Source organism: Pygocentrus nattereri, chromosome 8, assembly GCF_015220715.1.
Source record: "Pygocentrus nattereri isolate fPygNat1 chromosome 8, fPygNat1.pri, whole genome shotgun sequence".
Lineage (NCBI taxonomy): Eukaryota > Metazoa > Chordata > Actinopteri > Characiformes > Serrasalmidae > Pygocentrus > Pygocentrus nattereri.
Genome location: NC_051218.1, coordinates 39631716 through 39649062, shown reverse-complemented (window position 1 = coordinate 39649062; position 17347 = coordinate 39631716). Strand labels below are relative to the sequence as shown.

Below are 17347 nucleotides of genomic sequence, written 5' to 3'. Positions count from 1 at the left end.
AGTGGCAAGGAACAACTCCCTCAGACTGGAGGAAGAAACCTTGGGAGGAACCAAGACTCACAAGTGGAGACCCATCCTCCTCTGGTCAAACAGTATTTACAATTTAATAAGCTAAATACCAAATAAAAGCTAAGAGGGTCTCTGTCTGAATACTGGATGGTAAAGCTTTAGAAACTGCACTGGTAGAGGCAGTCTCTGACTGAGGCGGTCTCTGACTGAGGCGGTCTCTGACTGAGTCTTTATGAAAAGTGGGAGTGAGCTGAAACGGTCCCATCCTATCTCAATGCTGATACATCTGAATGGTGTTGCTGTTGGCACAAATGAACAGGAGTGCAGGTTGGTGATGGTGAGGAGGAGGCCCTGATGGTCAGTCTTCAGCAGGTCGGGAGGGCAGTCATTATCTCAGGAAGAGTAAAGAGACAAAATGAGTTCTGCTCAGGAGTATGACTAATAAATATGATTTCCTCCAGAGTGTATCTGGTGACTCCGGCAGATCTAACTACAACAGCATAAACTAAAAGGAGAGAACCAGAAGGTAACATAGATATGAGAGTACCCTGAGACACTGGGATCCCCCCACTCCACTGTCAAACAAATCTGTGTGATCGCATGAAGTGGTGGGTCAACAGCACCAACATCTCAGTTTACCATAAGCCTCTGGGTCCATGAACCCCTGGATCTCCTGCCTTTATCTAAAGGGGAAGGCTAATTAGCAAAAGCTAAACTAAATTTGTCTAGACTTAAAGGTTGAGACTATGTCAGAGTCCCAAACATTAACTGGGAGATTATTCCACAATTTGGGGGCTTTGTAAGAAAAAGCTCTTCCCCCCATTGAAGTCTTCTGAATTTTAGGAACCAACAGAAAACCAGCATCCTGGGATCTGAGTAAATGAGGCGGTTCATAATGGGAAATGTGATCTTGCAGGTACTCCGGTGAGAGACCATGCAGGGCTTTATATGTCAATAAGAGAATTTTATAGTCAATACGGAATTTGACAGGAAGCCAGTGTAATGCTGATAAAACTGGGCTGATGTGATCAAATTTCCTGGTTTTAGTGAGAATTCTAGCTGCAGCATTCTAAACTAATTGAAGTTTATTTAGGTTCCTGTTGGAGCATCCTGACAACAATGCATTACAGTAGTCTAGTCTTGAAGTTATAAAGGCATGTACCAATTTTTCAGCGTCACGTAGGAATAACGCATTTCTTAACTTTGAAATGTTTCGGAGGTGAAGAAACGCTGTCCTTGTAATATTACCCATGTGTTGCTTAAACGTTAGATCTGAATCAATCTTCACACCAAGATTTTTAGCTACTGAACCAGGTATTACAGAGAAGTCTGCGAGATTTAACATTAAATCTGAGAATTTATTCCGAGCAGCCTTTGGACCAAGAATGAGAACTTCTGTTTTAGTTGGGTTTAAACGAAGGAAATTCTGCAGCATCCAGTGTCATATCTTTTATACAATCTTTTATTTTATTTAATCTGTATTTATCATCTGGTTTGGCTGATATGTACAGCTGTGCATCATAAGCATAGCAGTGGAAACCAATTCCATGTCTATTTATAACTAAGCCTAATGGTAACATGTATAATGTGAATAACAGAGGACCTAAAACAGAACCTTGTGGAACTCCATATTTCACTTTTGTATAATTAGATGATATATTATTTAATTGTATGATTTGAAACCCATCAGTGAGGTAGGATGTGAACCAGGATAACGCTATTCCTCTAATTCCAACCATGTTTTGTAGTCTGTCTAAGAGAATACAATGATCTATAGTGTCAAAAGCTGCACTTAGATCGAGTAGTACCAGCAGAGATATGTGGCCTTGATCAGAGGCAAGAAGATTATTTGTTATCTTAACTAGAGCCGTCTCTGTGCTATGGTGGGGCCTAAAACCAGATTGGAATCTTTCATATATGTTGTTCTTATGTCAATGTCAAATTTATTTATAAAGCACATTTAAAAACAACGTCAGTTGGGCAAAGTGCTGTACAAAGTGCAATGATAACATTGAATAATATAAATAAAATATAAAACAATAAAATCACACAATAAATACAGACTAATGTAAAAAAGAGTAATTAAAAACAATTCAGTAAAAAAATGTATGTAGATAGGAACAGAGTTGCTGGGCTACAGCTTTTTCTAAAATCTTTGAAATAAATGATGAGTTGGAAATGGGTCTGTAGCTTGACAATTCGCTGGGGTTAAGATTTGGCATCTTTATCAAAGGTTTAATCACTGCTAGTTTGCATGATTTGAGCACATGACCTAGGCTAAGAGAAAAATTAATTATTGTTAAAATGGGTTTAATTACAATTAATTACAAGCTGGTAATACTTGTTTAAATAGGTTTGTTGGAATCATGTCAAGTGTGCATGTTGCAGAATTTGAGGAAGATATTATTTTTTTCTAGTTCTGACTGCTGACGTGGACAAAATGTTTCCAGTCTCTCTTTTATAACCACATTTTGTGTTGTTTCAGCCAAACCAGATGATGGGTAGGTTACTGGTATCGGTTGACTAATATTCTCGATTTTGTTATTAAAAAAGTCAATGAAATCATTGCTGCCATAGTTGGCGGGTATTTGAGGTTCAGATCCTGCCTGGTTTTTGGTAAGTTTTGTGATTGCGCTAAATAAAACTCTAGGACTGTTTTTGTCGATTTCGATAAGTGAGGACAGGTATGCTGAGCGTGTTTTGATAAGTGCCTTTCTGTACCTGCTAAGGCTGTCCTTCCAAGCAGAGCGAAATACTTCCAGCTTGGTTAGTCGCCATTTGTGCTCTAATTTCCGTACTGTCTGTCTTAAGGTGCGCATTTTATTGTTGTACCATGGAGCGAGCCTTTTCTGTTTCATCATTTTAATTTTCATAGGTGCAATGTTATCTAAGGTTGATCAAAACAAAAGCTACGGTTGATAAGTCTGGAATGATTTCAATAAAGTGTTGAGCTGTATCTGGCGTTATTGAACTCTTCATGCAATAACGGGGTGATGTATATACATTTTCACTAAGACCTAGTTCATATGAGATTAGGTAATGATCTGAAACTACTGAAGTTTGTGGAAGAACAGTCAGATTATGTATGTCAACACCTAGAGTTAAAACTAAATCTAAAGTGTGATTACAGTAATGTGTAGGCCCATTTACATTTTGAGTAAGGCCTACAGAGTCTAAGATAGATGAGAATGCCTTTTTAATGGATCTGCTGGGTTCTCAAAGTGAATATTAAAATCTCCTGCGATTATTACTTTCTCTGTGCTCACTGCTAGGTCTGCAACAAAGTCACTGAATTCTTTTAAGAAGGTCCTGGTGGCCTATAAATACTAATTAGGTTAAGTACGCTATTATTTGTGGTTGGATTGGTTATGTTTATGAAAATAATTTCAAAAGAATTGAAAGTGAGACTATGTTTCTGATTTATGTCTAATGAATTTTTATAAATGACACATATACCACCTCCTTTGCCAGATAGTCTAGGGCTGTGTACATAATTATAACCTACAGGGGTGCCTTCATTTAATGAGAAATATTCATCAGGTTTAATCCACGTTTCTGTGAGACATAATACATCAACTTTATGATAAATTATTGTATCGTTTACAACCGGAGCCTTATAGTTGAGTGATCTTACATTAAACAAACCAAACCTTGGTTCAGAGATGCTGCAGTTAGACACTGGATCTGATATTTCTATATTAATTAAGTTTTTTAAACAAACTGATGGAGATTTTCTAAGTTTGTGTTTAATTGGGGGCAGTGAAACAGTCTCGATACAGTCATACCCAGGTGACGTCTCAAGGCAGCGAGCACATAGTATTTAGTATTTGTGGAGGTGGACTTATTCTTTGCTGTGACATTAGCATGATTGGCTGTAGCGTTTCTATATTTTGCTCCTTCAGGACTTCACTGCGTCGGTCGGAGATGTCGTTGGTCCCGACCTGGATAACCACGGTCCCGAAGGCGTCGCGTCTGCGGAGGGCTGAGGGGAGACGCTTGGCTACATCTAAAACACGAGCACCTGGAAAACAGGAGACAGCGGCGCGGCTGTTTATACCTCTTACTCTAACCTGGCGGGCAAAAGAACTACCAATAACATAAACCGAGTCCTGTGTAGAGCGCGGAGGCGCTGGGACAGGCGACGGGGCCTGTGAAGGCGGAGGCGGTGAACTGAGGTGCGGCGAAGCGTTTGCAGGAGGTGAAGACCGGCTGGGTTGGCGGTGAAGGTCTGGTGGGCCCTCTGCGGCGCTGGCGTTCCCAGGGACCAGGTGGGGCTGGGGCTGGCGTGAGAACGGCGTCTCCCGGTGTACGAAGAGGTGAAGCTGGCGCGACCACCGAGTGGGAAACTTCCCGGGCGGCTTCGAGCTGCGACTTCTGCTGGAGGTGATCTGCCGGTCCAGGAGGGCCAACTCTGAGCTCAGGGCCTGGAGAGCTCGGTCTTGGGAAGATGCCGTGTTGAGTGGGCTGAGGAAATATCTGTGCAAGAGAAAAGGAAAGAAAAAGAGAAAGAGAGGGAGAGAACAAGATAAGGGAGTTAGTGGATTGGTAAATGCTAATTATTTAAGTGAAGGTTGAACGCTGCTCAATCTGAAGTTCTAAGCTGTGGTGCTCTCTGTCGCTCGCAGCGATGATCTAAATGTGTTGGTTTTTGTGACATCACAAAAAGGTGAATTCAAAACGTTTTTGTAGCTTAGTTGCGATTTATGGATGGTATGGACTTAGTTTCAAACTTTAACAGTGTTTACACACTACATAAACTTTTTCTACAAAAAATTTTTTTTAAGGAAATTTCAGTGATATGTGCCAGTTTGTTTCAAACGCTAGCAAATATAACACAGTAACTGAGGTAGTCTATCAAATTTCACTTGACTGCATAACCCTGCAACTTGATAAACACCAAAAAGAGCCCCACATTCTCTGTTTGTGGCCACATATTCAAGATAAATGAATTCTGTTCAATTAAAAAGAGAGACATTCTACACTGACTTGCACAAAAAGGGAAAACGTATCATCTAGCTGGATGTTGGTTACAGTACAAAGCTAGGCCTAAATGTTATTTTCGATATCTTATTAGTACCAATGATATTTGACATTATTGGTTTTGTTAAATGTGTACATATTATAATTACATTTTTGCGGTTGAAACATAAATAAACAAACAAATCAGTAAATACAAGACTGCCATCAGCCCCCTAGTTTGACCACCACGGTCAACTGATGGGCTGCAGCCCACAGTTTGAAAGCCACTGGTGCATTTAAGTGAATACTGCAGTGTTTATTGATGTATGCACTTGTAATCCACATATAAATAAATTCACAAAGAGAAAGAGGTTTGGTATCAATCTTTTGGGTTTTTATTGAAAAGGTGCCCAGGATTCTGTACATTAGACAAAGGGAGATATCCAAGGATCAGGAGCTATAACCTTTCCTCATCTCTTCATCTCTCCTTCTCTCTTTCCATCCTCCTGGTAGGGTAAGGGATGAGGAGTAGGGGTTTGGGGCGGATGAAAGATAAAAATTAAAAGATGGAAGGAAAACAAAAGGCCATGACACAGGAGAGAAAGAGAGGAGATGAAGCGGGAGGAAGAGGGAAGGCGCATGTTTGTTTTTGTTTTTTTTCTTGGCGCTCCACAAACAGACATGTAGAGGCCCGGGAGCTTAAAAAGGCTCCAGTAGAAACGTACAGCGGGATGTCCCGTGTGAGCCTGAGAGTCTGTCACCCCTAAGCACCCTCTCCCCTATTTTATCTGTGCAGGAGCGTGGTGTGGTATGGTCCGTCCCGGTCAGAGAGGCACGTTTGGCCTCAGACGTCTCTCCTCCTCTCCTTCCTCCGGCGCCCCTCTGCTTCTCCTCCGGTCCGTCTCTTCCGCTCCTGGCCTAGCCCTCACTTGGTGGCCATGGTGTAGCAGCCGTGTGGGTGCCACTGCATGTCGCGGATGCGCCTCATGGACTGCATCTGAGGGCAGCGAGCGCCGTACTCGTTAAAGTGTCTGTAGTCGCCCTTCTCCAGCAGGTACTGGCTGCCACGGTAACCGGGGTACTGGTAGCCCACCCAGCTGGAAAACAGAAAGGTACATTTTGTCAGTTGGTGCTGTTCGCATTTTATACTTGTATGTACTTGCTATCTACACATTACTCTCAGGCAAGTGTAGAGAGTAGGCCAAACCAAATAGCATCACTGGGCCTCACTGTAGTTCAGAGCCTAGGAACCATTAGTGTACCCCTGTCCAAGTAATCAGCTAATTAACAAGCCCTGTCTGAGTTAAAGTGTGTGAGTTAGACTAGAATGGCCAGAACAGGGATACTCCAGAACTACCGGCATAGCTGATGGCACCCCACTTACGTTCCACAGCTGACAATGATGCTGCCCACTCTGTCGGTGAAGCCGTAGGAGTACAGGCTGGGAACGTCATCGTCCATGATCTCCATCTTACGGCCCTTGAAGTCACCCACCTCGTACAAGCAGATCTTGTGCTTCTCGGGGTCCTGGGAGCAGGGAAGAGATCATTGAGTGACCAAGCAACACTGATTCACAAACTGAAAATGTTCACATTAAAAAAACTGTATTTGATGCTCTGAATGATGTCTTTATGGAAATATGTGCGATGTTGAAATTAAGTTTGTATAAGAAGTTCTATTTTTGAAGAGAGAAAAGTGTCTCCACACCATTCTGACGGGTCTGAAGGACAGCAGGTAGTCGTTCTTCTGGCAGTTGCTCCAGGAGTCCCAGCGGGGGTAGTCACCCTTCTCCAGGATGTACATCTCTCCACAGAAGTTCATCTGTTCCCAGCCCACGAAGCTGCACAGAGGACAGACACACTGAGTGAGAGATGCACAAGTGTAGGCTATCCATTCATATCAGTCTCTCCTTCTCTCCATACATCCATTCCTACATCCATCCATATAATCATTTGTCCCATCATCAATCCCTCTATCCATCCACCAATCCTTCCATTCATGCCTTCAGTGTATGGGTCAAACTTACGGGCCGCACTCCACACGCAGAGAGCGAACTCTGTCCATTCCCATTTCACACACATTCATGCACTCGGCATTGATCTCAATCATGCGACCCTGGAAATTCTCCTGGTCGAACACGTACATCTAAAAGAGAAAGAGAGACAGAGGTGTGATACAGGGGTCAACATTGCCTATTGCTTTTGCCCCTGGCCACTATCTTTGGAGATTTTTTTTCTTTTTTAAAAACCCATCAGACTATTCTTAAAAAAGGCACTTCAGATGTTCCTCAGTAAAGGCAATGGACCTATATACAATAATGAACACTCAAAGAACCACTTATGCATAAATGGTTCTTTGTATGGTCAAATGGTTACTCTCCATGATGGAAAACCAGTTGTATATGTGTTTTTTAAATAATGGATCTATATAGCATCTATGCATGTTTCTAAAGAAATTCATTTTCCTAAGAAACCACTACTTTTCACCTCGCATGTGAGCTTGTTTGGTTGGACACTGAACAGCATCAAACCAGATTTTGTCAGAATTCGCTGACTTTTTTCAAAGCAGTCTCTGACTAGTGTTTGGTGGAAAAGCCTGTTGGTTCAGTGTAAATAAAATGTATATATGATAAACATATTTATATTATTCTGGCCACAAATTACTGCAGAGATTCTCTGGCTTGCTGGCGAATGCAAATGTTTGTCTGTTCACTGCTGGTATATGAGGTCATGACAAGTGACCAGATCGATTTTTTTGCTTGTATGTCTGTGAGTATGTGTTTTACCTTATAGGCCATCATGCCCATGCCCATGTCGGACTTCTTGGTCTGGGCGGCCTTGCCGTCGGTCTGAGAGGCGGCCTTCTTATCTCCACCGGAAGACATGATGCTTGGAGAAAGAAACAGAGAGGCAGAGGTTACCTTTACTTTACAAACACTTTAGCCATTTAACTTAACAAGCTAAGTGGCTGAGCAGAGCCTAAAAACCTGAAATGACAAAATTACCCAGAACAAGTTCTTTTATTTCCTTCGTATACTTTACAATTTTTTTATTAGCTGTAATAGCAATATGTGCCAATATATATGCCATATATATATGGGTGTATGCATATGCGCATGCGTGTGTGTCTTACCTGTGTGTTCAGTGCGTGTGTGGCTGTGCCCAAGTTCACTGTGGGAGTGTGTGTGTCAGTCCATGCCTCCGGCTCTTATACCCTGGCGCTGAGTGAGTGGGGATTAACCCTGGACAATGGGGCTCGCTGAGCTCAGCACACACACAGAAAAGAAGCCCCTCATCATCACCACAGAGGGCGAGAGACACAGAGAGACTTAAACAGAGAGATACATACACAGCAACATAGAGAGAGTATGGGACCTCCACATAACAATTCCACTGCAAACACTGAGGTGACTATTAGCAGTCATCACAGTGAGCTCCAATGTCTCTTCTCTCATCTTTAGAATAAATATCAATATACCAAACAGAAAAAGTATGACACTAGCCCAGTTTAATGAGGTATAGTATCTGATAAGATCAACACTTTCATCTGTGGAAACAAATTGTGTAAAACTAATTATCTGCTGAAGAAGTGTGTTTTAAAAATACACAGAAACATAAATATTGTCACTGTCAAAAAACGACGTAAAAATGTATCTTCATTGATTTTTCCAATGGTATTTGGCTGATTTTGTTCTACATCATCTGAACACTGTCCTTCACAATGTGTAAAAGTTTCAGGATGAACAGACCAATAGTAATGCTCCAAAATCCCATGAAATAAAATCTCTTTACATTAGCTTCCATTTAAAGAAGGTTGCTATTTTAATACTATTACTATTACTATACTGTTGTTATTACTATTTTTTGGACTGTGGCAACTAGTAAAAACTATCAAGAACTTCATGTTTTATTCTTCTTGAATACATGTTTTATAACTACTCTTCTGAAGTAGTTAAAAGAACAATATATGATTCCAGATTTCTTCTTGATGCCTCCAGTCATTGCTTTGATTTAGTGAAGTAATGTAATGAAGTACTGAGGAGCCTAACCAGATATTGAATGATAACTACAAATAATACTTGGTTGACCTAAGAGGAGATTTGGAAATGGTTAAAAAAAAAAAACACACATTGGCGGACATAAAACCGCTACTTAATTTATTATTGTTATTAATATTAAGGATTTTCTAAGCAAATAAATGCTCATTGCACAGAAGAAAGATTTTAAATACATTAAGTGCCTAGTGATAAGTCTGAGGAGTGGTTTGATGCGTTCAAAGAAAGTCACAAATGGACTGTATCAACATAAGAACAGGAGTGAACTGGGCCGTGATTTAGGCCAACACTTGACACTTCCGTTATATTAGCTGCCAAACAAACAGCTCTAACAATATTCTTACACTGATGAATTCAGTCAGTGAGTAAGTAAACACATCTGAATAAAATTCTGAATAACCTCACTTTAGCGCATAGCGCATAAGAGAAATGCTGTGATACCATTCATAGTGATTCTAGGCTATTTCTGTTCACAGGTTAACTGAGTCGGGTGGGAGTGCGGTCACTTTATTCCTTAAATCAATGACATACTGTCTGGACGTGGCATCACTCCAGTCTAGATTTCAATGCTTAGTTGTTCACTTAACCATGTAGGATGCTGTCAGATATTCTGTGTGATATTGTTATAAAACAAAGCTTCTTCAGACTTTAATCATCATGCAGTTACTGACCAGATAATGGCTAAATCCAAATTAGTTTGTACACTGGACATATAGTGCCCTAATTGGGTGCAGAATCTGTCATTTCATGGTCTTTGTGCACTATATAGGGAGCATGGAACAATATGAGATTTGAGACAGCCACTAAAAGCTTTTGTTTTCAATATATCGCAACGGTTTAATTGTTATTGTATAGAATGTAAGTCTTATAATATCAGTATCACTGGTGTATAGGCTGGGAGGGGGGAGTGATTCAGGAACTTGTGTAAATGTGTAAATGATTGGGAGTGAAATCAGTGGTGGTGAGAACAATTAAGCATGGCTTATGTCCAAACTTCTCATTTTGGACTGACATAGCCATTAGAGTCTATGGCCAGAAAGGTCCGCCTGTGCAAAGTTCATTTAGTTACTCATCAGTATCAGTTCATTTATTTTACAGCAGAAAAATGAGGCATTTGGCACATTTACATGAAATAAATATATTTATCAGTTTGTACTATTTCTGTTAATAAACACAGTAAAAACAGTGCATCATTCCCTCCATCCATTCAATTGTCCATCTGATTTTCAGCTCATCTATTCATCCATCCCTCCATCGTTACACCCATCCAATTACTCATCTGTCCACTTATATTTCCATCAAACTACCAATCGATCCCCCTCCCTTTTACCTATCCATGCATCCACCCATTCCTTATCCATCAATTCATCCATTCCTCCTTCCCTTTGTTCATCAATCCATTCATTCCTCCATCCCTTAATTTAGTCACCCATCCACCTATCCCTTCAATCATCCACCCATCAATCCATCCATTCCTCCTTCCATTTATTCATCCATTCATCAATCCATTCATTCCTCCACCCCTTAATTTAGTCACCCATCCACCTATCCCTTCATTTATCCACACATCAGTCCATTCATTTCTCCATCCATTCATTCATCTTCCCCTCAATCCATTTCTCCATCCTTTTATTCATCCATCCATTATTACATCCAGTCCTTCATCCCTTTTATTTATCCATCAATCTATCCATTCCTCCATCCCTTTATTCATCTATACATCGATCCATCCATTCCCCTATCCCTTTATTATCCATTCCTTCATTCATTCACCCATCCCTCCTTTCATCTATCCACACATCCATCCATTTCTCCATCCTTTTATTCATCCAGCCATTATTACATCCAGTCCTTCATCCCTTCGTTTATCCATCAATCTGTCCATTCCTCCATCCCTTTATTCATATATACATCAAGCCATCCATTACCCTATCCCTTTATTATCCATTCCTCCATTGATCCACACATCAGTCCATCCATTCTTCCATTCCTCCAATCCATCAATGCATCCATCCATGCCTCCAAATATTTACTCATCTACCCATCACTCCATCCTTTCCTACATCCCTTTATTCATCCACCAATCATTCAATCTAATTGCTTTGTCCATCAATCCATCCATTTCCCCATCCCTTAACTCATTCACCCACCCATCCATCCCTTCAATCCTACATCCCTTCATTTACCCACCAATCAATCCATCCAGTTATTTCATCCCTTCATTTATCCATCAATCCATTCATTTCTCCTTCTCTTCATTCATCCATACATCATTCCATCCACTCTGCCAGTTATCATCCATCAACACATCCATCCATCCATGCCTGGTCAAACTCTGACAGTCTGTACACGGACACAAGTTTTCACCTCCATGCATCGCGCACTCTTACGCACTCTCGCGCTCCCCCATAGGCACCTACGCGCTTAATCCCCGTCATTTTGCTCTCTTTGTGCGGACTGCTGACCTGCGCGAACATACCGGTCACATCCCCTTTGTGTGTCCGTTTGCACGCGCCCCTCTCAACTCCTATTCACACGAGGCACAAAGCCACGCTGCGTGCAGCCGCTCTATAGTATGTGCTGAGCTGGCGAGCACGAGAGAGAGAGAGAGAGAGGGAGAGAGAGAGAGATGCGGTCTGCGTGCGCATCTCGCTCGCTCTCTCCCTCACGCCGGTATAAAACCGAGGCGCCAGGTTCCCTCCAGGCTCCACGCGAGACAGGCGTTACAGAAGCGAGTCAGTGACTAAAACGGTAAGGCGCGCTCACGCGCTGAAATTCACCGGCTAATCCACAAATCAGCACCACTGACAACCAGGGACACATCACAAACTCCTAAACTGTCTGCGTTACACGTGATCGAACTTATAGCTCACCTTTAATAACCTTCACTCTTACGCTTCTGTCAGGTGATGAGTGATGTTTAATTAATGCATTTATTATTAATTGTTTAAAACTTGATTTTTCTTATTGATAAAGATCAATGAAATTACCCTTAAAAACGTGGCAACAGTGTAAAACTTAGTCGTACTGAATCTCACTTTACAGTATAATTACTGTAGATGCACATTAACCTCAGCCGTGTGTGTCTGAGCTAAAGCAAGCAAAGTGTTTCTTGCTCGCAGTTTTGTGTAACACTGTGTTGTCACTCCTTCTCTATCCTCAGGAATAAGGATGTATCGATTCAGCCGATCCGCCATGATGCACCCTATGGTGAACTCTGGCATGGGAATGGCCCCCTTCTGGAAGGTAAACCCATAAAGCCTGTTATGTCAGAAGTTCCCAAATCCCAGACCTGAGGACCCCAGTCTCCACTCTCACACCTGCCCTAGCACAAGAGGAACCTGTGTATTAGTCAATAGGGTGATTCAGGTGTGGGAAAGCACAAAAATGTGCGTACTGTGAGGTCCCCAGGACTGAGACTGGGAACCCATGACTTCTGTAGACCTCACAGATACCGCTAACCTCTAAACCTCTGCTTGGGGTGGGTTTCAGGTGACCGTGTTCGAGCAGGAGCATTTCCAGGGCAAGTGTCAGGAGTTCACCTCCGAGTGCTGCAACATCCAGCAGTGCGGCTTCGACAACATCCGCTCCATCCGCGTGGAGAGTGGCGCGTGAGTCTGCCTTGTGTGTGTGTGTGTGTGTTAGCGTTCAGATATTAATGGTCAGTTGTAGTGTACTCTGTTTTAATTCACCCAAGCTTAAAGAAAAAGAGAGAACTCAGACTTAATGTGCTGTTTAAATAAAAATAATTCCCGTTTCTAATAACCTTTAATCATACAGAGCTTTTCATTTGGGTTATAAAATCTCAAAGCACTTCATGTAACGTGTTAAAAAGCTGAAAATCAAAAACAAAACTAAGGAAACAGCATAATGTCAAATTATCCTGTTTTATTACTTGAGAAACGTACAAAATGAGACACATGCTACACTTACAAGATGGTGAGAAATTATGCTTTCCTAACTAGTTCAGAGCGCAGCAGCTCAAATGTTTGAGCACATTACATCAGTCTTTTTCAGTTTACACTGGCTTCTTGTTGAGTTCTGCACTACATTTACATTTACGGCATTTGGCTGACGCTCTTATCCAGAGCGACTTACAGTTTGATCATTTTATGCAGGTAGGCGAAGGTGGTGTTCGGAGTCTTGCCCAAGGACTCTTATTGGTGTAGTGTAGGGCGCTTGTCCAAGCAGGGGATTGAACCCTAGTCTACAGCGTAGAAGGCACTGATCAACAAGGCCTTGCTTATGACATTCAAAGCCCATATAGTCCACTTCAGTCAGCAGAGGAGGAACTACTACAATCTGAGAGTCTCTTACAGCTCTCTTACATTTTTCTGAACTGGTTCGAAGTGAGTTTCAAACGCATTTTGAACTTTATTTGACTTGGGCTTTTGCTTTGAGGACCTAAATGATTGACCATTTTGTCACTAATAACACCACCGAAACTTTGAAATATTTCAGTAGTGACAATTTCAGCTAATTTTCTGCAGAACTCAAAAGCACTAGCCAGTATACGACTGGCAAACAGCTTTGAACAGCTGTACACACATAAAATTCTAATATTTTTATAATATTTCTCAACACAAGTTTACTTAATTGCAGAAAATGTGGTCAGTGGTGGCAATTCTTACTGTTGCACACTGATTTTCAGACTTTGTGACACGTTTACTTCAAAACAATGAGGTCTAACCGCTCATCATGTGGCCATGAGGGACAAGGATGCAGTCTCACTTCTTGCTCTAAAATGCAGAGGCGTGGCTAAATAAGGCTCCGCCTATGGACTAAGACTGTGTTTCATGAGTGACATGAAAACATGGGACACCACTTTTTAAATTATTATTGAAAAAATTAAACTCATGATAAATCTTACTAAATCTTTCAGCTTCACTTTAAAAACATCTTTTAAAAATTATGTTAAATATGTTAAGTATTATTTTAAGTAAGTTGAATTTAAGGGGTCAGGCTCTGGGACAGCCACCTCCCTATAGAAAGTACTCTATAAATTATGGTTTTGTATACATTTATTACTTTTTTAATGCCTTGGATTTATAACATAATAACATGGGGTCTGAATACTTAACCAGTTATTTTTGTGGGACCACAGTTAACACAAAGAACTAATTCAGCAGAATGGTCCGTGTATAATTCCTAAACTCCAGAAAGGCATTCCTGTTAGCATTCCTGTTGGTAATTGTGTTTTATTCCTGCACTTTGAGATTTTGCAACTGACATGAAACTCTATATAAATGACTAAAAATAATACCTGTTTATATAGAGTTATGATTATTATCATCATCATGATAATCACCATCATTATCATTATTATTATTGATTATGTGTGTATTTGAGTGTTTAACCCCCTCTTGCTCTTCCCAGCTGGGTGGGTTATGAGCACAATGACTTCCAGGGGCAGCAGTTTGTCCTGGAGAGAGGAGAGTACCCCCACTGGGACTCTTACTGTGGAAACCTGGCCTACCATGTGGAGAGATTCATGTCCTTCAGGCCCATCTACTGTGCTGTGAGTTTTTCAGTCTCTGCCTGTTTACATATACATGAGATATAATTGAACAGTGTACATTAATCAGGAGCACTTACCGGAGTTGCAAAATATATTGATGCATCATAATACATCAATCTAAAGGTGCTGATTCAACCGCACCAATTTTGCAAAGTTAGAATTATAATCATAAACAGCGAAGTACACTATACTTCAAAAGTCTCTTGTCATTTTAATGTTATTCAATAGCAGATTAAACAGTGTAGACAAACTATAAATATATATTCATAATTTAAGGTATTCTGAGAACAATATGAGGGATTCTGGATATTAATTTTTTAATACAATTACTTTTGATGCCATACCGCATTTTCAGTTATTTTAGGAATCATTTGCAGTTATTTTGTTATCATTGCAATTCGTATGGCTTTACAGCATCCTACAAATTGTTGGAAACTTCTAGAACAAAAGCCTCGTTAGTCACTTTATTCATGTACCTGCAACATTAGTTTTATTTAATTGAAACCCTGTGTATTCATAGTATTTGTGAAATTATTGATTGACATTTTATAATGCATTTCATCATTTCCTAAAAATCAGAATAAAACGAATTGTTTACCTTATGCTTAACTGCCTACACTCTCCTGAAGTCATCTCCTGTCTCCTCTTCCTCTCAGGCTCACCAGAGCAGTCGTATGATGATCTTCGAGAAGGAGTACTTCATGGGCCGCAGTGTAGAGCTGTGCGATGACTACCCCTCTCTGCAGGCCATGGGCTGGTGCGGCATGGAAGTGGGCTCCATGCATGTGCAGTGTGGCGCGTGAGTACCCTCATGAACAACCATGTTAAAGAGTGGGAGATATGGCAAAAATATAATAGTGACCAAAATATAATAGTGATAAAATGCTCACAATATTTAGGTTTGCAGCAAAATTTTAAAAAGGCTTTGAAGGCCTTATTTGAGTGCTGTGACTTTTTTATATTCAATATTTGAAACATGATATAAAAGAAACAATAAAACAATTGTTCACAAAAAAAAATATTTGAAACATGATCTAAGAAGAAATAGGGTGGTAACGGTAAATAAATTGGTAACAATAAATAAATGAAATAAGTAGCAACAGGTAGGCTGGCTGTGAGCCCAGTATTTGATGTCATAATGGGCTGTTATCCAATCAGCTATGTGATCCAAGGCAGTTTATACTGGCTGTTGTATTAAGGATTCTATATAACTGCCCTTTTCCTATAATACCTTTATATGTAAAATCACCTTCTACAGTGGACATACTTCTGTATATTTTAATGCATAATTAATGTTGATATGTTGAATGTAGTACATTGGTACAAAAAACGTGCCACAGGTAAACAAAAGTTATGGCACATTTGATATTTTACATACTTTTTTCAATAAAATATATGGATGGATGGATGTAAATACAGTTGTCCGTTGTTCTGAAGAAAACCACAGCTCAAAAGGTAGTGACAATTTATTGCAATAATGATAACATCATATTACCCAGGTAATCACTCTCTTTTTCTCTCTGTGTGTGCATGTCAGTTTTGTGTGTTATGAGTTCCCAGGCTACAGGGGCAGGCAGTACATCATGGAGTGTGAAAGGCACAGTGGAGACTATCAGCACTGGAGATACTGGGGCTCCCACAGTCAGACTCCTCAGATCCAGTCCATCCGTAGGATCCAGCACTAACAGGGCAGCCTCTACAAGAGACACACCACGGACCGCCCAGCCGCCCGGCACTCACATCTCACACACACTGTTTTTCCTCACCAGTGTCTTTTTAATCGCCAACACCACACACAACCACACGCCATACAGCCATCCTGTCCCACACATGGGTGTCAATCACAGATTTTTTGTCAGGTGCTAAGCCACACCCCCTGAGGTGCTCCTACCTAACCAGTGCACATTCAACTTAGCAAGGCCACGCCCCCTGCAAGGTGAGGCGAATGGTCAGGAGCAGCTCAGGTGTGATGTGTAGGAGGGGTATGAAGTATCATGAAGCAATAAATGCATAATAAACGCATGTTCACTTCAGAGAGTGTGTCAAATTATTGTGTCTGTGCGTGAAAAAATAATAAATACATTTTCAGACCTGGACAGTAGGATTGGTTCCCATACAGATTCAGGACATGCTGTTTTAACGCTGTGCATTGTTTAGATGTAATAAAAACAGATTGCAGTAAATGTATTTGATATTCTAAATAATTAAATGGGAAATTCAATATATTTTGCTAATAAAATAATAATTCAATAATAATTCAAGGCTGTAAAGATAACTACAATGAAGGTCTGTACTTCTGTCTTCACCAAAGTTAATTAATTCTAATGTTTATTTACACAGATTAATCCAATTATTTAACAAAAATATATAATAATATATAAATAATTTAACAAAAATATATATAAATATATAAAGACAGCCCTTGTATAATTATTTTAATAAAACCAGAATCACAGTTAATATGAGCCATAATCAGCCATAACATTAAAGCCACCTTTTTTTGATCAACCACACAAATAATACCTGCTCTGTGGTGGTCCTATGGAGGTCCAGACCATTAAAGGAACTGGGTGAAAGATGACAAAGGATAGAGTAAAGAAAAAAAAAAAAAAGGACTACACAGAACTGGTTTTAATGGCTGTACTGTGCACATGATATATAGTATTATCAATAATTTCAATAATTTTAATTATCAATATATAAATAATTTATTACACCTGGCTCTATTAGTTACTCACATACACCTTGATTACCACAAGCAGGTATATCCAAACTCCTAGAGCAGGAGTGGTCATGTATGTGCATTA

At 40.4% G+C, this 17347-nt stretch overlaps 2 protein-coding genes across 2 annotated transcripts; one reads left to right on the top strand and one right to left on the bottom strand.

Moving 5' to 3' along the window:
• Window positions 1-5340: 5340 nt before the first annotated feature.
• Window positions 5341-8139, bottom strand: crybb1l1 (crystallin, beta B1, like 1). Its single transcript, XM_017691966.1, has 6 exons — window positions 8101-8139; window positions 7754-7856; window positions 6995-7113; window positions 6676-6808; window positions 6353-6495; window positions 5341-6065 (listed from the first exon to the last, which is right to left on the bottom strand). Exons 2-6 carry the CDS (start codon window positions 7850-7852, stop codon window positions 5894-5896), a joined length of 666 nt encoding a protein of 221 aa, XP_017547455.1. The 5' UTR covers window positions 7853-7856; window positions 8101-8139; the 3' UTR covers window positions 5341-5893.
• Window positions 8140-11690: 3551 nt separating this feature from the next.
• On the top strand, window positions 11691-16579 carry cryba1l1 (crystallin, beta A1, like 1). Its single transcript, XM_017691965.2, has 6 exons — window positions 11691-11773; window positions 12186-12268; window positions 12515-12633; window positions 14399-14540; window positions 15197-15339; window positions 16078-16579. Exons 2-6 carry the CDS (start codon window positions 12194-12196, stop codon window positions 16223-16225), a joined length of 627 nt encoding a protein of 208 aa, XP_017547454.1. The 5' UTR covers window positions 11691-11773; window positions 12186-12193; the 3' UTR covers window positions 16226-16579.
• Window positions 16580-17347: the final 768 nt, after the last annotated feature.

What these genes read in the sequence shown, in the direction of transcription:
- cryba1l1 (XM_017691965.2), top strand. Translation starts at nt 12,194, where the DNA reads ATGTATCGATTCAGCCGATCCGCCATGATGCACCCTATGGTGAACTCT. An exon ending in GAATGGCCCCCTTCTGGAAG is followed by an intron (nt 12,269 to 12,514) that starts GTAAACCCATAA and finishes GGTGGGTTTCAG; the next exon opens with GTGACCGTGTTCGAGCAGGA. An exon ending in ATGCATGTGCAGTGTGGCGC is followed by an intron (nt 15,340 to 16,077) that starts GTGAGTACCCTC and finishes TGTGCATGTCAG; the next exon opens with TTTTGTGTGTTATGAGTTCC.
- crybb1l1 (XM_017691966.1), bottom strand. Translation starts at nt 7,852, where the DNA reads ATGTCTTCCGGTGGAGATAAGAAGGCCGCCTCTCAGACCGACGGCAAG. An exon ending in CTGCGTGTGGAGTGCGGCCC is followed by an intron (nt 6,809 to 6,994) that starts GTAAGTTTGACC and finishes TCCTCTGTGCAG; the next exon opens with CTTCGTGGGCTGGGAACAGA. An exon ending in ATCATTGTCAGCTGTGGAAC is followed by an intron (nt 6,066 to 6,352) that starts GTAAGTGGGGTG and finishes TCTGTTTTCCAG; the next exon opens with CTGGGTGGGCTACCAGTACC.